Source organism: Narcine bancroftii, chromosome 10, assembly GCF_036971445.1.
Source record: "Narcine bancroftii isolate sNarBan1 chromosome 10, sNarBan1.hap1, whole genome shotgun sequence".
Taxonomy (NCBI): domain Eukaryota; kingdom Metazoa; phylum Chordata; class Chondrichthyes; order Torpediniformes; family Narcinidae; genus Narcine; species Narcine bancroftii.
The window spans coordinates 37,494,101-37,514,877 of NC_091478.1; the positions used below are offsets into that span (position 1 = coordinate 37,494,101).

The 20,777-nt window shown below is 40.7% G+C and overlaps 1 protein-coding gene across 1 annotated transcript in view; it reads right to left on the reverse strand.

Moving 5' to 3' along the window:
- pcdh15b (protocadherin-related 15b) overlaps positions 1-20,777 on the reverse strand; it is a 568,726-nt gene that overhangs the window by 406,290 nt on the left and 141,659 nt on the right. Inside the window, exons 13-14 of the mRNA XM_069899399.1 lie at positions 6,834-7,027; positions 1,435-1,567 (exon numbers count right to left, since the gene is read on the reverse strand). Coding sequence (XP_069755500.1) covers positions 1,435-1,567; positions 6,834-7,027 — 327 coding nt within the window. The remainder of the gene's footprint in view (positions 1-1,434; positions 1,568-6,833; positions 7,028-20,777) is intronic.

Below are 20,777 nucleotides of genomic sequence, written 5' to 3' on the forward strand. Positions count from 1 at the left end.
TCATCTCCAAGGCCAATTGCATGAGCTGCCTCACTCTGTGAAACTTCTGACTGAAACAGCAGTGGTACTGACAGGATCAAATGATCCAGTCTTGTGTAAATACTGCTCCAATTTCTGAATCATTCTGTGCAAGGTCAGTTCCCTCCTTAGGAAAAGACCTTGGAGAAAGTCTGCACATAAATGTAGCATTTATGAAGCTTTGTTTGTAAGGGTGGGCCCATCAATTTTTTCCATCATCAATGCGACCAGTCAGAATCAACTGGCGTTTGTTTGCAACTCCAGCTGTTTTTTCACAGTCTCTGGGTTCATCAGCCAGTCAGAAAATAGCCCCTTTGCCACTGGCTCCTTGTCCAAGGAATTAACGGTGATTTAACCGATTAAGGGACCAGAGGAAAGGAAAACAATCAGCACACACTCATCAAATCACGCCGGGGATTGACGGCCTCTACCCCTACTCATATCCCTGGCATCAGCTGATGCTGGCGTGCAGATTAAACCAATGGGAAAAAGGACAACTTCCATTCATTCTATTTGAAGGTAGACTCCAATCCCCGGCGATGAGTTGCGTTCAGTTGGAAAGAAGTCAGTTGGTGGTCCATTGGAAACAACACAAATGGCTTCCTATCCTGGGACATTGCACGGCCAATTAACTGGGATGCCAGTGGTGTGATAGTACAGACCTATCACCAATGTATATAGTTACAGTATCTAGAGTGTAATGACTGTGCTTACAGCAATTGGCTGAGAGCTTAGCCATGCCTACTGTCTGGGCCTTAAAGGGTTGTGTCCCTAGCCAGGTCGGATCATTCCGGACTGGTCGGCCACCTGTGAAGAGCTCTTGTCCTTTGCTAATAAAAGCCTTGGTTTGGATCAAAAAGTCTTTGGTTCTTTCAACGAGCTCTACAAGTGGAAAAAGGGCTAGGCATTTGTTGCGAGGGTTCCATTTTATTAGCATGGACATGATCTGTGACTGGAGGCAGTTCCTTTTCTAGGGGGACAAATGGATGAATCCTTCAAACAGTGCTCAAAGGGACTGAAAATATGGCTTTAGCTCCATGGGAGACATACAAGTGCATGGTAACATGTTCTTGTATACCAGCCATTGTGCTGTTAAGTTTGAGACACATTACACAATATGGCGGAACCGAGGGTTTAAAAAATATACCACAGTCAAAAATGAAATGTCAGCATTCCTCAAATATTAATGTTTTATTGATGAAATTTTACATCTAGACAGGAACACGTTGTTGATTTGTACATTTTCTTTAATTTTCCAGAAAATAGCATTGAAATATTTCCCAGAGAGAAATATTTTGCCATAATCCCCAGGTTTTGTTTCACTCAGCCTTTTTATTTCAACCTCCACTTCAAGATGTAACCCATTTGTATTTCAGGGATTACCTGAACAGCAAAGTAACATGAAGGCCAACTTACCTTCAAATTCAGCAGGACTGCTCCTGTTCTCATAGCTTCACTCACTTCAAAATTGTACATCATTTGTGGAAACCTTGGAGGACTCTGATTGTTTGGAGGAAGAACCTCAATATAGACGGTGGTGATAGAGCTTCTGTGAAGACCAGAATTGCAGCTTGAGATACACTTCAAAAGTTCAGCCTCAAAACCATTGTTAATGACGGAGGCTAAACATTTAAGCATGATAAAAGCGACTTAGATACCAGGATGTTTCTATGGCATAACGTCTATTTTCATGGAAATCCAAAGCTTATTCGAAAGAGATTTGTATTTTTATTTTAATACATCAATTCATCCATTTTACATAAAAAGGCTGTCGCAATTCCATATTTTCATATTGTCCAAAATAAAAAGGGAGTCCTTTGTAAACTGAAAGGAAGTTTTCTGCGGGGATTGATTTAAATCTACTTCAATTGTTTCAACTTTGGAGAAGTACCGCCTATTCAGGAAGAGTCAGCATGAGTTTCTGAAGGGAAGGTCATACCTCATGAGCCTAATTGAGATTTTGAGGAGGTAACGTAGAACAGTACAGGGCTTTTGGCCAACAATGTTGTGCCGACCTTTAGACCCTGCCTCCTACATAAACCTCCACTATAAATTCACCCATATGCTTCTCTAGTAGTTTCTTGAATTTCACTAATGTACCTGCCTCCATCACTGACCCAGGTATTGCATTCCACCCACCAACCACTCTCTGAGTAAAAAAAAAACTTACTCCAATATCTCCCTTGAACTTTCCACCCATTACCTTAAAACCATGCCCTCTTGTACTGAGCAGTGATGCCCTGGGAAGGAGGCGCAGGCTGTTCCCTCTATCTATTCTTCAATATCTTGCATATCTTTATCATGTCTCCTCTCATCCTCCTTCTCTCCAAAGAATAAAGCCCTAGCTCTCTTAATCTCTTCTCATAATGCATACTCTCTAAACCAGGTATCATATTGGTAAATCTCCTCTGCACCTTTCCAATGCTTCCTATAATGAGGCAACCAGAACTGGATGCAGCACTCCAAGTGTGCTCTAACCAGAGTTTTGTGGAGCTGCATCATTACCTCACAGCTCTTAAACTCAATCCCTCAACTTACAAAAGCTAACACCCCATAAGCTTTCTTGTCTACCTGTGAGTCAACTTTCAGGGAACTGTGGGCATGGATCTCTAGATCCCTCTGCTCTTCCACACTACCAATAAACCTGCTATTAACTTTGTACTCTGCCTTGGAGTTTGTCTTTCCAAAGTGTACCACCTCACACTTCTCTGGATTGACCTCCATCTGCCACTCCTCAGCCCAGATCTGCATCCTATCTATGTCCCTCTGCAATCCTCTACAATCCTCTACACTATCCACCATGCCACCAACCTTTGTGTCATCTGCAAACTTGACAACCCACCCCTTCTACCCCTCATTCAAGTGATTAGTAAAAAAAAATTATGAAAATCGGAGGTCCCAAAACCAATCCTTGTGGGACACCACTAGTTACAGCCCTCCAATCCAAATGTACTCCCTCCACCACAGCCTCTGCTTTCGACTGACAAGCCAATTCTGAATTCACATGGCCAAAGCTTCCCTGGATCCCATGCCTTCTGACTTTCTGTATAAGCCTACAAAGTGGAACTTTGCCAAAAGCCTTACTAAAATCATGTAGACCATATCCACCACACTACCCTCATCAATATGTCTGCTCATCTCCTCAAATAACTCTGTCCAGCTTATGAGACATGATCTGCCTTTCACAAAGCCATGATCACACCATGATTCTCTATATGCTCATAGATCCTTTCCTACAGCTTGATCACTACAGACACAAGGGTTACTGATTTATAATTACCTGGACTTTCAATGCCAGATCAATGAAGATGAGTGTACCATGGTATTTTCATTACCACCCAATCAATTTGCAGGGACACATGGATCTGAACCACCAGATCCCTTAGCACATGGATGCTATTAAAAGTTCTGCCATGTCCTCTGGTTAAACATAAGAAATTGATGAAGGTAAGGAGGTAGATGTGGTCTATATAGATTTGAGCAAGGCATTTAACAAGGCCCCCCATGAGACACTTGTTCAGAAGTTATGAGGTATAGGATCCTTGACAGCGTGGATTAAAAATTGGCTTGCATGTAGAAAGTGAAGAATGGTAGTGGATGGAAAGTATTCTGCCTGGAGGTCAGCGACTAGTGGAGTTCCACAGGAATCTGTTCTGTGATGCCTGCTCTTAGTTATTTTTATATACTGTATGTCCTAGTGAAGAAGTTGAAGGATGGGTACGAAGGTTGGAGGAGTTGTGGATAGAGCTGAAGGTTGTCGTAGGTTACAAAAGGATATAGGCAGGATGCAGAGATGGGCAGAAAAGTGGAAGATGAGTTCACTCTGGATAAATGTGAGGTGATGCATTTTGGAAGGTCAAACCAGAAGGTTGAGTGCAGGGCTAATGTCTAATACTTAACAGAGTGGAGGAACGGAGGGACCTTGGGGTCCAAATCTATAAATCTCTCAAGATTGCTGTGCAGGTTGATAGGATAGTTAAGAAGGCTTATGGGATGCTGGGCTTCATTAATAGGGGGATTAAGTTCAAGGTCATGTGGCAACTCTACAAATCTCTGGTGAGGCCACACAATAGAGTATTATGTTCAGTTCTGGTCAGTTCTAGGAAGGATGTGGAAGCAGATGGAGGATATTTACCAGGATGTTGCCTGAATTGGAAAATATGCCTTAAGAGGCAGGATTAGCAGAGCTACAATTTTTCTCTTTGAAGCGAAGAAGCATGAGACGAGACTTAATAGAGGACTACAAAATTCTGATAGGCATAGATAGACAGGACAGCCAGTGCCTTTTTAGAGGACAGAAAGAGCAAAGACCAGAGGACATTTACAAAATGAAGGGAAGGAAGTTTAGGAGAGACATCAGGGGTAAGTTTTCTTTACACACTGAGATTGTGAGTGCCTGAAACACCTTGCCAGGGGTGATGGTGGAGGCAGGAATATTAGAAGCATTTAAGAGACTCTTAGACAACATGGATGAAAAAATAAAGGGCTACAGGTAGGAAGGGTTTAGTATTTTTTTGGTAGGAATATATAGGTTGGTACAACTGATACGCTATTAATATTACCAAACGACTGGAGTTTTGCAGATGACAGGCTTTTAACACCGTAAGTCTTGGACCATGCTTCTGTTCTGGCCCTACTCGTACTGAGGGAGGGACTTGGCTTAACTCCCTTTATTAGGGGATTCCAGGGGGGTGGAGTCACCAAGGGAAGATGGGCAACCATTCATGTGAACTAAACGTATACACAGTACCAGTAACCAAGTAACAATATACAGTGATGCATAACCACAACATTGAGGGTCGAAGGGCCTGTACTATGCTGCAATGTTCTATATTCTAGTTGCCTGCATAGACAGAAGCTCTTCTGTTCATAAGCTTGTGCTGGCTCTCTGCATGAACAATCCAATCCACCTATTCCTCAGTTATTTTCCTGTATACCTTCTATGTTGTTTCTTCCTTATGTATCTATCCAAATCCATTTGAAAATAAAGATTGAATTTGCACAACCACATTGGGTTGGAAATTGCAGATCATGACCATTTAGAGCCCAAAATGGATTTTCCTCATGTCATCCCTTGTTCATTTGTGTCAAGTCCATGCCTTAATACTTCTGTCCCTGGAATTGGGCTCAATGTCCTTGGGTGATTCTAAGTACACCCATTGTCACCTCATTAGGACATCTAAATTAAGCACAAGATTTTATTTGAGTCTTCATAAAATGATGTGACTCAAAACACTGAGTGACCATTCCTACCCATGGATGCTGCCTTACCTGCCAAATTCCTCCAGCAATTTATTGTCTGCTCTTGCTTTTAACAAATGTGTGTTGCCTATCTTTTGCTAATCCACTTTTGTCCAAGGAACCATAAATTTTCATCCCATTATTGATTTTAGCAAATTCTCCCACCTCTGAGATGAAAATGATTGGCCTGTTAACTGTCATCAGGTTCTTATAAACATATTACCACATGGCACTGGTCAGGTTTATGCTATATTAATGTAGCCTGATTCAGAGTCGGTGCATGACCTGAATTCAGTGTCACGAGGCAGTTCAGGTTTTATGCTGTAATTTACTTTTACAAGTTTGCTAACATCATAAAATTCACACTGCTGCACATAGGCACTAAACATGAAGTGCCATACTTGATAAGTTTTTTCAAACATTTATCACTCTTTTGAGCACCATTAATTTGGCATACACATCGTCTAAAACCCTTTCCATATTTTTGAGTTAAACAGGAAAACCTGCAGATGCTGGAATATACAAAAGAGCTGGAGAAACTCAGCAGGTCACACAGCATGCATTGTAAGTACAGCGCAGCCAACGTTCTGGACCTGAGCCCTTCATCAAGGTGTGAGCTAAAAGCAGGCAGGCACCTGAATAAAATGGTGGGGGGGAGGGAGGAAGGGGCAGGAGGAGGAGCACAGACTAACAGGTAAGGGTTCATGGGTAGATATAGGTGGAAGCGTAGAAGAGGGGAAAAAAATGAGGTGATTGAGATGGCAGCTTTCTGAAGGGAAAGGGAAGGGAAAGGGTTGGAGGTTGGGAGGAAAAGAGAAGAGAGATAGGGAAAGAGAGACTCGGGGGGAGGGGGAGCTTAATGAATACTGGAGAAGTTAATGTTATTGCTAACTGGTTGGAGACTGCCCAGGTGGACTATTAGGTGTTGTTCAATTCGCAAGTATCTCGGTGTGACAGTGGATTGACATCAGTTTGGGAACAGTATGTGAAATTAAAATATTTTATCCATTTTAAGTATTTGCTTCGTAAGATATTTATAGCTTAAACCAGTGGTCCTCAACCTTTTCCTTTCCACTCACATCCCACTTTAAGTAATCCCTATGCCATCGGTGCTCTGTGATTAGTAAGGGATTGCTTAAGGTGGGATGTGAGTGGGAAGGGAAGGTTGAGAATCACTGCTCTAGACCCAATTTCTACTGAAATGTTTTGCTTGAGAAAAATTGTCATTAGCTCATTTCCTTTGGCGTTATGAAACTGTGTACATAACGAGTCAATTAAGTACGATTAAAAAAAGTGGTTTTCACACTTTTTCTTTCCACCCACCTTAAGCAATCCCTCACTAATCACAGAGCACCTACGGCATAGGGAATTCTTAAAATGTTATGTGAGAGGAAAGAAAAAGGTTAAGAACCACTGTCTTAAAACATTAAAAAGCCACAGCCATCTAAGATTGCTTATTGAGTGGAGTGTCCATACTAAACATTGATTTTGGAAGGGTAAGGGTGTGGTACATCTTATCAAGCAAGATTACTGAAATATTCCATTGTATTTACCATTTTTCATTAAATACCTACCTTCTTTGAGCTGGCTGAGCATTATCTGTTGCTTTCACAGTAAGAGCATAGGTCTGTCCAACTTTTAAATTAATTCCAGGTGCAATGGTGATTAATCCACTGCTGTTACTTATTACAAAGTCCCCATGGTCACCAGTCACAATTTCATAAATGACCTGTCCATTCTTATCTTCATCAGCGTCAGATGCAGTCAGCTGAAATTCAGGAAATATCAAAGAGAATGGTTTGAAATATTAAAAGTGCTCCAACAATCCCCCCACCCCCCCAAAATTTCAGCACACAGGCATCAGTAGCGAGGTCAATATTTATTACCAATCCAAATCTGTCCTTGAGAAGGTGGTTCTGTGGCACTTTGCAGAACCACTGAAGCCTGAATACTGCGGGTAGGGATTCTGTGATTCTGATTATTCAACAATGAAGGGAATAATGGTATGTTTCCAGGTCAGGAGGGGAACCTGCAGGGGCCGAGGTTGCCGTATACCTGTTGTCCTTGCCCTTCTTGTTGGTAGGAAGCACGGGTTTGAGAAGTGCAGCCAGGGAAAACTGACTAACTGCAGCACAATCTGCAAGGCTGTTTTATCTGGAGCACTGCCAGACTTCTTGAGCATTGTTGGAACTACATTCATGAAGAAAAACATCACGTTCAGGAACCTGTTCAGTGCCATGAAGATGGCACAAACGAGGCATGTGACTTGCTTCTAAAAACCCACCCTCTGATCTGCTTGTTTAATAACAGTATTTATGTGCTTAGTCCGATTTAGCTTCTGGACAATGGTAAACAGCCCCAGATATTGATGGTGAGGATTCCTCATTGGTGTTAAGACTCAGTCTTGATAGTATCTGCCTCCACCACCCTCTCAGAGAGTGCAGTTCAGATTCATCCTTGGTAAAAGGTTCTCCCCCAAAGCGCCCTCTAAATTGCCTTCTTCTTACCAAAACTTATTAGCTCAAATAATCAACAATGAGAAAAATATAACCCAAAATGGCCAAGCGTCCTCTGTGCAAGCATTCCTTGACAGATGATCTCAGGCTGAGAATACCCATGTTACAAAAGATATAACACTAAACCTAACAACAAAAGATTAACATATTGCAGAGAAAGAGTTTACATATCAGATCAATGGCCTTTCATCAGTTGGAGATAATAACTGTACTTTTATCTCCACAGATGCTATCTGACCTGCTTAGTACTTCTGTGTGGTTTTCTTTAATATTTTCCCTGTTCTTTATTTACTTTTCTTAACAGTATTCCATTTAAATTGAGATTAACCATCAAATATCACATTTAGGCCATCTCTAATACTGTTTAATTTCACTTCTGCTATACCCTCTGATTCATACTTGACTTTGACATTCACTATTCACAAACATAACTTCAGTAACCTCCAAGTTCAATTTATTTACTCTAATTTCCTCAACTCCATCACAGTGATGGACAGGACCCTGTCAATGTAAACCACTGTTAATCATTTGAAATGTTGCCAACTGTAATTCATCATCTATGAATTATCAAATCTACAAATGTCTCAGTCAACAAAAGTAACAGATTAACCATCAGACTCAGTGGGAAGCATCTCAATATAATAACAAGCCAAACATTGAATTCTCTCGCCACAACCTTTGAAAAATATGGACTGGCTTTGCTTGACATGAAACACCTCTGGTATTGGGCATTGCTACTCATAATATACACCTCTATTAAGTTGCTTCTCAGACTCGTTTCTCCAAGAAGAAAAGCTGCAATTCACTCAAAATATTCTCATAGGATATTGTCTAATCCTGGTAAATCTCCTCTACATCCTCTCTAAAGCTTTCATAACCTTCCAATAATGAAGTGACAAGAAATGAAAACAAAACACTAAATATATCTCACCAGAGTTTTAGAGAGCTTATCTCACAGCTTTTGAACTCACTCCTCCAAAGTCAAGCACACCTAATGCATTCATAACGACACTATCAACTTGCCTGGCAACCTTGAAGGTCCCTCCACAATGCTAAGAATCCTACCATTAGCCATGTACTCAACCTTCATGTTCAATATTTCTGAGTGCATCATTTCGCACTTTTCTGCATTCAACTCCATCTGCCACTTCTCTGCCCACTTCAGCATCCAGTCTATATCCCATTGCAACCTCCGACAATATTCCAACTATCCACAATACCTCCAATCTTCATATTATCTGCAAACCTACAAACACACCCCTCCACTTTTTCATCCAAGTCATTTATGAACATCGCAAAGATTGGGGTCCCAGAAGAGATTCTGTGGTACGCCACTAGCTATTGACCTCCAGTCAGGATATACTCCATTTACTCTCACCCTCTGCCTTCTGTGGGCAAATCAATTCCAAATCCATGTAGCCAAGTTTTCATTGATCCCATGCCATATGACTTCTGGATGAGCCTACCATGGAAATCTTGTCAAATGTCTTATCAAAATCCATATATCTGACATCTATCTTCATCAAATTGAATTGCTACCTTCCAGGATAATGCCATGCTGACCATTCATAATAAAACTTTGTTTCTTCAAATGCTCATAATTCTGCCCACCACTTGCTGATCTACAATTCCCAGGATAATTCCTTTCATCTCAAACAATGGACATTTGCCATTCTCCAAATCTCTGGTACCTCCCCTGATTATCAACCAGGAACCAGCAATCTCTTCCCATCAGGGCCAGTGCCAAATCAATGTAGCCAGGGCTGAGCTTGGGCATTTGCACTCCTCTATCCCCTTATCTCGAGGAGCCGCTATACCTGAGCCCCTCAATCACAAGAAGACACCTCCCCAAAAAATATTTGTCTTATCTGATCACCGTGTGTTGGTCAGGAGACTCCGTGAACACAGAATCGCACTTGATCCAAACTTGTTTGACAGCTCAGTGTAACTAAACAGTGCCAAGGTTTTGAAAACATTTCAAGTTTTCAAACCAGTGCATTTGAAAGCCCTCCATGTTGGACTCAAAACAACTGCCTGGGTCTAGGAGCAGAGGCCATTTCAAACCAGAGTCAGTCACCAGCAGTGAGACTGTAGCGAGGGTGTAGGGCATGGAGAGGGAGGGAATCATCTGGCCCCAAGAACACATATGGGGTCCACATGTGGAAACATTTTGATCCTGGGACATCTCAAAGTCAAAAGCTAGACTGTCTGGCCTAAAACCAGACATCTGGCTACCCTGACTGCATCCGTCCATGGTCTGCGCCCTAGGCAGCTGTCTATGATGGCGCTGGTCCTGCTTCCCATAGTAACCTGGGGTATTTCTCATCCGTGCCTGAAGACGTAACTATTTTTAGATTTTTTTCAGATGCTTCTATGCTACCTCTTTCCAAACCTCAACATGTTTCCAATATTAGTCTATTCTATGTTGACCTTGACACTGAAGCAGTTTTCATTAAAGACCTCTTTGACGCCTAGGCACACTTGTCTTGGAGAAGTCCTGTCCTTACTTTAGTCATCCTTCTGTTTAAGTTGGTTGCAGTGCAAAAAATATACTGAGACAATAGCATAGATAGATCTTTGGTGGTCTTCCTGAATGTTGTACATCTGAATGGTTTGAATCATCCTCTTTTCCAATCAAGGTATGATTTTTCTTTAAATACTTCACAGTTTTGGGAGATTTGTTTGATTTTGGATTTTAAATCTGATATTCTAAATATTTATTTTTCTTTGGCTTGGCTTCGTGGACGAAGACTTATGGAGGGGGTAAATGTCCACGTCAGCTGCAGGCTCGTTTGTGGCTGACAAGTCCGATGCGGGACAGGCAGACACGGTTGCAGTGATTGCAGGGGAAAATTGGTTGGTTGGGGTTGGTTTTTCCTCCTTTGTCTTTTGTCAGTGAGGTGGGCTCTGCGGTCTTCTTCAAAGGAGGTTGCTGCCCGCCGAACTGTGAGGTGCCGAGATGCACGGTTTGAGGCGATATCAGCCCACTGGCAGTGGTCAATCTGGCAGGCAGCAAGAGATTTCTTTAGGCAGTCCTTGTACCACTTCTTTGGTGCACCTCTGTCACGGTGGCCAGTGGCGTGCTCGCCATATAACACGATCTTGGGAAGGCGATGGTCCTCCATTCTGGAGATGTGACCCACCCAGCGCAGCTGGATCTTCAGTAGCGTGGACTCGATGCTGTTGGCCTCTGCCATCTCGAGTACTTCGATGTTAGGGATGAAGGTGCTCCAATGAATGTTGAGGATGGAACGGAGACAACGCTGGTGGAAGCGTTCTAGGAGCCGTAGGTGATGCCGGTAGAGGACCCATGATTCGGAGCCGAACAGGAGTGTGGGTATGACAACGGCTCTGTATAAGCTTATCTTTGTGAGGTTTTTCAGTTGGTCGTTTTTCCAGACTCTTTTGTGTAGTCTTCCAAAGGCGCTATTTGCCTTGGCGAGTCTGTTGTCTATCTCCATTAACAATGGTGTGAAGCAAGGCTGTGTTCTCGCACCAACCCTCTTTTCAATCTTCTTCAGCATGATGCTGAACCAAGCCATGAAAGACCTCAACAATGAAGACGCTGTTTACATCCGGTACCGCACGGATGGCAGTCTCTTCAATCTGAGGCGCCTGCAAGCTCACACCAAGACACAAGAGAAACTTGTCCGTGAACTACTCTTTGCAGACGATGCCGCTTTAGTTGCCCATTCAGAGCCAGCTCTTCAGCGCTTGACGTCCTGTTTTACGGAAACTGCCAAAATGTTTGGCCTGGAAGTCAGCCTGAAGAAAATGGAGGTCCTCCATCAGCCAGCTCCCCACCTTGACTACCAGCCCCACCACATCTCCATCGGGCACACAAAACTCAAAACGGTCAACCAGTTTACCTATCTCGGCTGCACCATTTCATCAGATGCAAGGATCAACACCGATTCTAAATATGGGTAGGTGCTAAATCCCACCAGCAGCACCTCATATGTTAATAGAGAATAATTCAATATTGTCCAATGTGTTTTTTTGTATGCCCAATAATTGAATAAAGGAGGCATTGATGCAAAACTTCCCCAAGGTACAAGGAAGACTTGCCAAGAAACAACAGGCTATAATCATCGTCACATCTGGACTGTAATACCAGTCAACTGCAAGCAGATGGAAAACTGTAAAATCTTTGTTGATCTGGATTGTTAATCAAGGATCCAGAACTTATTGATAGAGTTGATGAAGTATTTTTAGAGCAATAAATACCACTGCTTCAGTCATAATATGCAAGAGACATTTGTTCACAGAAAAATGTGATTTTTGCTTCATATACCTTCTCATGTACAAATAGAACTAAATATTATTTGGCCAATATTGTCTGAGTTGCCCTTTATTTCTTTACACTTGTCACTGTGGCTTACACTGCAACTTCACTCTCCATTCACCCAGCTGGAACTTCCCATAGCCAACCATTTTAACTTCCCCAACCATTCAATGGCACATCCCATTCCTCCTGGGGCAGTCTTAAACCTAATGGCATGAACATTGTTTTTTTTAAATTTTAGGTAACCCCAACCCCCATCTGTTTCCATCTCTTCTTTACCCACTCTTGTTCCTACTTTGTTATATTGTTCTAACTTTATTTCCCATCCAAATGGTTTCTCCCTCTACCTGTCTGTCACCTCCCACACCTTCTGTCCAATACCCTATCACCTCTGAGCCACTCTCTCCACTTTCTTTCCTCCCTTTATATATGTAATCTCGAAAAAGGCTCCCAGCGTGAAACGTTCACTGACCATCTCCACCCATCCTTGCCACCTGACCTGTTGAGTTTCTACACGAATACTTCATTCACCCAGGTTCAATGCTGACTTCCGGCGCTCTTGTTTTTGGTGTTTACTCATTTTCCCTGCAACTGCATGGATTTTTTTCTGGGTGCACCAATGTTCTCCCACATCCCAAACATATGCATTCTCAGTAGGTTAATTAGATGCTGTAAATGACCGCAAGAGTGAGGGTAAATAGTGGAGTCTATGGGTGAAAATGGGATCAGTGTAGATAGGAACTTGAAGGCTGGAACATAGGTGGTGACACATATTGAAATACTGAAAAATAACTGCAGTGAAACCTATTTTTATTTATCTGCATTTCTGGTTAAGTACCCATTAAATGAGAAGAAAAGGTGTGAGGATATAAAGCAGCCAGAGTGTTATCTGTCAGCATCTTGGATAATTTCATAAATTATCAAATAAACATTTTGACTTGCTTTGATGCTTAACCATTAAAAAAGAAGTCATAGCATGTCTGCAAAAATCATATTCACACAAATTAAAGATTTAGTTTGGCATTCTATAATCTTGGCTCCACACACAATTAACCCTCAAAATGAACTTATTACACAAAATATGGTGTTAATAATTAGTCTTTTCTCAAGTTGGCAGTATTCCACAATTAAGCCTTTTTGGTTTGATTTGGGTAATTTATTAGAAAGAATAACTGAAGTAAGATTCCTACAGGATCCAATGTTATTTTTACTTGGAGATGTTAGAGGAATTAAACCTAAATTAAAATTGAATATGTATCAAGTAAAATTTGTTCAAATTGTCTTGGCAATAGCTAGAAAATGTATTGCAATAACTTGGAAGTCAGATACTGATTTGGGAATGGATAGATGGCATGCTGAAGTTTGGAGATTTATTTCACTTGAGAAAATTACTTACAATTTAAGAGAAAATTATCATAATTTTTTGTGAAATATGGAGCCCATATTTACAAATTGGTATTAAAATTTAAATGAATCTCAGACATTCTCTTTCTCCTATCAGTCTTATGAATATATATAAATAAATTTTAATGTATCAGAAAGTGAGTGTTCATGTGATGGTTTTCTTGTCCCTTTTTTCTTTTTTTTTAGTTTGTAGTGAGTTGGGGGAGGGGTGGTGGGATTTAGAGGAGGTTTTTCTTTCTTTTTTTGTTTTGGATTAAATTTGAAATATTTTGATATGTTTGTTAAGTGGTTTTATATTAAAATAAAATTTTAAAAATTAGTCTGTTCTGATGGTTCATTCTGATCAGAACATTTAAATGCATAGAAGTGCACAGAAAATTGTTACTTCTGTCAAAAATGTGCTGTAATTTTTGCCGTGTGTTTCAGGACATCATTATATGGCACTGAAAAAGGCTCTGCAGTCCATTGTGTCTGCAACCATTCTTTGATAGAACTATCTATCATGTCCCACTCTAATGATCTTTTTTTCACAAAGCCCTGCATTTTTTTTTGTATTTTGCCAGTTCACTTTTGAATGCTACTGTCGAGTCCATTTCAATCACCCTTTCAAGCAATGCATTTCTGACCTAACTTTAGTTTCTGTGCATAGAAAAACAGGGACTTTTTTGGGGGAAATTTCAGAAGTATATGACGATTTATTTTGTGACCACAATTGTTGCAAAGGTCATGGAGTTACATGACATCCTCATTTGGGTCAACCTTGCCATCATTGTCTCAGATTTGGTGCAACATGCCTCTCGAAATTATGGTCATTATTTATTTCTGGTTTTTAAAATGCAGTTTCACAAAATGAACCTTACTTCTTCATTGAAATGTATTTTCTCCTCTCTTTTAAAAAAAACAGGGTTCAGCCTCTCCAAAATGGAAAATTATAGAATGGAAGTAATCACAGGGAAAGAAGAAAGAGAAAGGAAGGAAGATAACAGACATAATGTATAAAGAAGAAAGACAAGGGGAGAAAGGAATGGCTGGAAAGGATAAAAAAAAATAAAGGAATGAAAGAAAAGGCAAAGAAAAGGTAGAGGATGAAAAGAAAACAGAAGAGAAGAAAAGGAAAAAAATTAAAAAATAGGAGAGAGAAGGAAAGGAGATGGGACAGAAAAGAAATGTCAGGAAAGGGAAGAAAAGGATTGACAGGAAAAGTGATGGGTAGGGATGAAATGGAAGGGAAGGCTGGGACCTAGAAGGAAGAAAAGGAAATGTTTTGAAAAGAAAGGGAAAACAAGGAAAAAGAAGGAAGGGAAAACAAACAGGAAAAGGGAGAGAAGGAAATGAAAAAAAAAGTATAAATGTAAACATACAGCATGGTAACAGGCCATTTCAGCCTACGAGGCCATGCTGCCCAATTACACCCAATTGACCTACCACCCCCCGGAATGTTCTAAATCAGAGCACCCGGGGGAAACCCAAGCAGACAAATGAAGAATGTATAAACTCCTTACAGACAACTCAGGATTAAATTGCAGTTCCTATCGCTTGCAATATACAGCATTGCACTAACCACTATGCAAACTGAGCCATGGAAGTAGATGAGGAAGACAATGAAAATAGAGCAACAATGGAAGAAGGAACAAAAGGAAAATTGCTCCCAAATAAAACATCTCCAGAGGGCCAAAGTTAAAGAAATTGGTGGCCATGAAAATTAATTAAAAAGATTGAATGTACCCTTGTAAATCTGATACATGAGTGGTTCATGTTATTGTCTTTGAGGAATTGTAATTGTAATCGATGAATTGCAAGCTAGATGTATTACTCAAAGACACTTGAAAATTGTGTACATTATTTAACATATGTTAAGAACATTAACGTTTGTTGACCAGATCACAGGAAATGATAAATCAGAATACAGGATGGAAATCAATAATCAGGTTGGGTGGTCAGGAACAAAAATCTTGTTCTCAATGTCAACAACACCAAGGAGCTCATTGTAGATTTTATGAAGGAGAGGCCAAAGGAACATTCATCTAACTTTATTCATGGATGGCAGTGGAGAGGGTTTGTATCTTCAACCTCATGGGATCCCACATATCAGAGAAACTCTCCCAGAACTATCACGCTGAGGCAACTGTGAAGATGGCACATGAATGCTTCAACATTCTCAGAAGATTTGCCATGTTACTGAACACTCTATCAAACCTCGGCAGGTGTACTGAGGAGTGTATGCTGACTGGTTGCATCATGGCCTGGTTTGGCATTCAAATGCCCAGAATGGGAAGGTTTAAGAGTTGATAGTCATTGGGTACCAAGCATTCTTGAACCAAGAGGTGCTAGATATTAGGCTTGTATACCTTCTTCCTGAAGATAGTGGTGAGGGCGATGAGGGACATTATACTTATGTGTATGACAGTATGCCCATCATAAACAATTAGTTTGAAAGTATGGTAGATCTCATGAAGATCTAAACCAAATGAAGATTTGACAGTGAAGGTGGTGCAGTCATTTATGGTTTTTAGTCTGCAATATCGGGAAAATCATGGAAAAAATTAACATAATTACTGCCCTTGTGGTCATTCACTCTGGGTGCCTTTTTAGGCTGCAAGCATCTGAGTGCAATAGTCGCGGTGGTTGGGGGTACAGTAGAGCGCATAATCGTCAATAAATTTTTATGATACGATTTACACTGTAGGTTTCCTCCAAAACATTGTAGGGGTCCTGCAGGGTAAATCACGGAGCACAAATTGACTGCCCGTGTGGTGGCAAAATTCCTTGATTGTGCCCTTACATGCCTGCAGCCTAAAAACCAAAACCATAATATTGGTGCACGCTGAGTGTAGCACAACAAATTTCATGCTCTGCAGCTGAAGCTTCAATCCCTAGAGTGTTGCCTCTCTTGTGCTGGATAAAGAATTTGCCCTTGAGGTTGTACAGGAATACAAGGTGGTAAGGAAAAGATCCAATATTCGTAGTTCACAAGGGTACCAAAGATGTTGGCAGAATTGAGAAGGAGGTTTGGCTAAAGAAAATTATGAGCTTAAAATTAAAATCAGCAAATAGAATCAGAATGGTAATAAGGTCAAGAATTATTAGATGAAGCACATGCAAACTGGCATGTCAAAAAGAAACAAACTCAGAGATTTGGTGAGAGAGGGAGAAGCTCCATTGAAATAAAATTTATCAGTATGTTCTGGGACCAAAGCCTGTGCAATTAAAATAAACAGGGACAAAAACAGAATTTTAATTTAATAGTGGTTGGGGAAGCAGTGCAGATCGGCAACATCACCTCTTCCACACTGACCATCAACACGAGGACACCTCAAGGCTGACTCCATAGCCCCCTATTTTATTCACTGTACATCTTTGGCTGCACAGCCGAGTTCAGATCCAACTCAATTTACATATTTGCTGATGACACCACGAATAATTAGAAATGATGAGTCAGATTGCAGGATGGAGATCGAGAACTGGGCTGGGTGATCCCTGAACAATAACCTTGCTCTCACCAAGACCAAGGAGATTATTGCTGATTTTAGGAAGGAGAGGTTGAGAGACCACACATCTGTCCTCATTGATGAAAAGGAGGTGGAGAGAGTGGGAACCTTCAAGATCCTGGAAGTCCATATTTCAGAAGACCTTTCCTGGAGCAGGTACATGAAGAAGTAAATGCCTCTACTTTCTGAGGAGATTTGGCATGTCATCAGTTATGCCATCAAATTTTTATAAGTGGACTGCGGCAAGTATACTGAGTGATTGCAACACAGCCTTGTTTGGCAAGGAATGCAAAAGGCTGGAGAAGGCAGCAAACATAGCCAGGTCCATCTCAGGCTTTGACTTCTCATCCATTGCCTAAAGAAGGCAATCACCAACATACAGGATCCCCATCACCCAGGTCAAACCTCTTCTCACTGTTACCTTTGGACAGAAGCCTGAAAACCACACATCTAGGTTCAAGGACAGTTTCTTTCCAACAGCTATCTTGAACCTTTACTTTGTACACTAATCATGGACTGTCTACCCAACTACATCGCTGGGATTACAGTCTCTTTATTTCAATTCCATTCGTTTATCATTATAAATTTCTTTATAGATAGCAAGTAAGAACTTTGGGCATATGTACATTGTACAATATGTATGTCAACAAATATGATCATTATCATAAAGGAAACCAGAGCAAGGACAAGGTAATATAAAATAGTCCAGAGTATGATTAATATAGAACAGCAGGGAGGGTTCCAACATCTGTCAGTAATTAACGCATCAGTGGATGGGATTAGACAGTCGTGAAAAATGGTAAAAGTCATATTAAAGTCTCAATGTGAATGTTCAAAGCACCAAAATAATCAAATTGGTGGAACAAATAGTGAGATCTGATGGCTTGAAATAGAAGGATAGGTAGAATAGGAAAAAAGGTGCTGCAAAGGATAATGTTACATGTATCCAATTTTAGGAGCCCATGTTGCCCTGCTGCAAACTGAGGGGAAAAACTTTTTTTTCAATATCCCTTGCAGTTTGCTTTCATATTCCCCATTGCATCGATTTACAATGCATGCGATCTCTCACTGTCACCAGAATCCCTGTTAACTTTTGTATTTTCATGTGCCTTAACCTTTTTAGTTTATGTTGTTCTTAATCTCTTCAGCCAGCCTCCTGGAGAATAAATGTTTGCAATTACATGTTAATTCTTTTTTGAAAAATTCCTTTAGTTTTCAGTTGTTTTCCCCATTAATAGATTTTCCCCATTTACCATAAGTCTCAATCTTTCTCTCTCCTTTTATCTTGTTATATGTTTGCCAGCCTGCCTTAATCTAGAATAATCGTGGCTGTTTTGTATTATTCCTTTCCAAACACTACATTGAATTCAATCATACTATAATCACATGCCTTTAGGCAGCCAACTCAATAAAGCAGATTTTCCATTATTACTTCGAATAAGTGTTGTTTCTTTTCAAGTCATATTGTTGTAGAAATCGGCACATTCAAATTCACCATCCTTCAGATATCTACTTAACCTGATATTTATTAAAATCTCCCCCCCCCCCCCCACCCCCCAACCCAGCCCATTAAAACCACTCTGTTTTGTTCCATGGTTGTTTTATCTTTGCAATTACTGTACATGTTCTACCATCTCCTCATTCAAAACTTGGGCCCTAAGGTTTAGATGAAACAGGATATTTTGATTTTAAGTCTGTACTGGCTGCATGCCTCTCTTTCCACCTCTCCTGTTGTCTCTACAACATGGCATTTTTTAAAAGTTCCCACCCCTAAATGTCTCAATAGCGACTGTCATATTATAATCTCTGCAGTATTTCCACCTGCAGTTTGTTCTCAATGTTGCCCTGTATTTCCTGAGTTTGATACATGCTTGTGTAGACAACACACTCGTCTTCCTCCTGCCTCTTCTGAATGTTAGATGCTCTTCTAGCAGCATTTTCCTCAAAGACATTGTGCTCCCTAACTAGTGGACAGAATAATTTCCCCCAGCACATGTCTGTTTCCTTTACTGGTCATGTTCTGAACCTGTTCCTCATAACAGGGTGAGATGAAAACTAAGTGTAATGATAGTGATCATGGTTGCAATGCAACTAGCAATGCCTTACTACTTGATGATACTTGGCTGCCACCAGGGGCTGACACAGAGCAAGAGACACAGTATGCTGGGTCTGTAATGGAGACTTGCTGCCTCATGTGATGTTTATATCAACTTTAAAGTAAAGAACCTTTTCCGTCATCCATGTGCTGTTTAAGAACTCACACATACAAATATAAAATGAAACAGAAGTCAGAAGTGGGATGAAGGAAATTAGAAGGAAATACTTTAAAAGTAAAAATCTGAAGTCAGCAACTGATCAGTGAAATATGGAAAGATTATATCCACCAGCGAAACCTCACCTTACAGGTAATGTGGCTGACAATTGGAACAGATTTAAACAGCATTTTGGATTGTATTTAGTGGCAGTTGGAGCTGACGAGAAAAGAGATAAAGTGAAAGCATCAGTTTTCTTACATGTCGTGGGTGATGAAGCCCTGTAGATGTATAATAACTTCACATTTGCTGCTGAAGGGGACAAAATTAAATTGGAAAAAATAATGGAACAGTTTGGGGCATACCTAAATGCAACGTGACGTTTGAGAGGCGCAGACTTTTCACATGTATACAGCAAATGGAAGAAAGTATTGATCAGTATGTGACTGAATTAAGCAAAACGTGTGAATTTGGTGAACTGACTGACTCACTGATAATAGTTCAAGGGAAAGACTGCTAAGAGAGAAACATCTTAAAGCCATAGCACTCTGTCAGGCTGCAGAAACTGTAAAAACGCAGGCAAAAGAGCTGTTCAGTGAAACTAGCTGCAATTTGGATGCAGTGAGCAAGAAAGGACATAAACCGTTTAACAACAAGAGTGCCAAAAGGGAAAGAGGCGTAGCCAGCGAACAAAAATTAAAGGGACAATCGAGAGCCATGTCATCGATGCAGTACACAACACCTGCCAAAAAAGTGTCCAGCATGTATTAAAATATGCTGTATGTGCAACAAAAGAAACCATTTATGCCCATTACTATAGGAACCAAGTGCAACAAAGCAAGGTTCATGCAGCAAATGAAAAGGAGATAGAGGAATTCTATGTAGATCTTGTGACTGAAAGCAAGAAGGAAAACAGAGTCTAGATGTTGAGATTAAAAGTGAATGAGATATACATTTCAGTTAAATTGGATACTGGAGCACAAATTAATGTAACATCAAAGACTGATTTTATGAAGATTAGACCGAGACCAAAGATGTATGGAACAAAAGTGAAGGCAACAGGATATTCAGGTACCAATATACCAGTGCAAGGAGAATGCATGGTCAAAGTGAAACACAAGGACAAAAAGCACATGCTAGCATTCATCGTGGTACCCAGGGATGTACAGGGCATACTAGGTTTAACAGCCTGTGAGAAACTGAACCTGGTAAAAAGAGTCCTCGTTGTGGAAAATGAAGGAGAGACAGTCTATGATGAACTCATGAAGGAGTACAATGACCTATGTCAGGGACTAGGCTGCCTTCCAGGAGAACACACAAACACAGTGGATAAACGTGTGCCACCAATAATACATCCATGCAGAAAAGTTCCATTTGTGCGTCAAAGGCAACTAAAAGCAGAGTTGGACAGGATGGAAAGCCTGAACGTGATTCAGAAGATAGATGAGCCAACGGAGTGGGTGAGTTCACTCATTGTGGACAAAAAGAATGGAAAATGTAGAATTTGCTTGGACCCAAGAGATCTAAAAAAAGGAATAAAGAGAGAACATTTTAAGCTTCCGACGCATGAAGA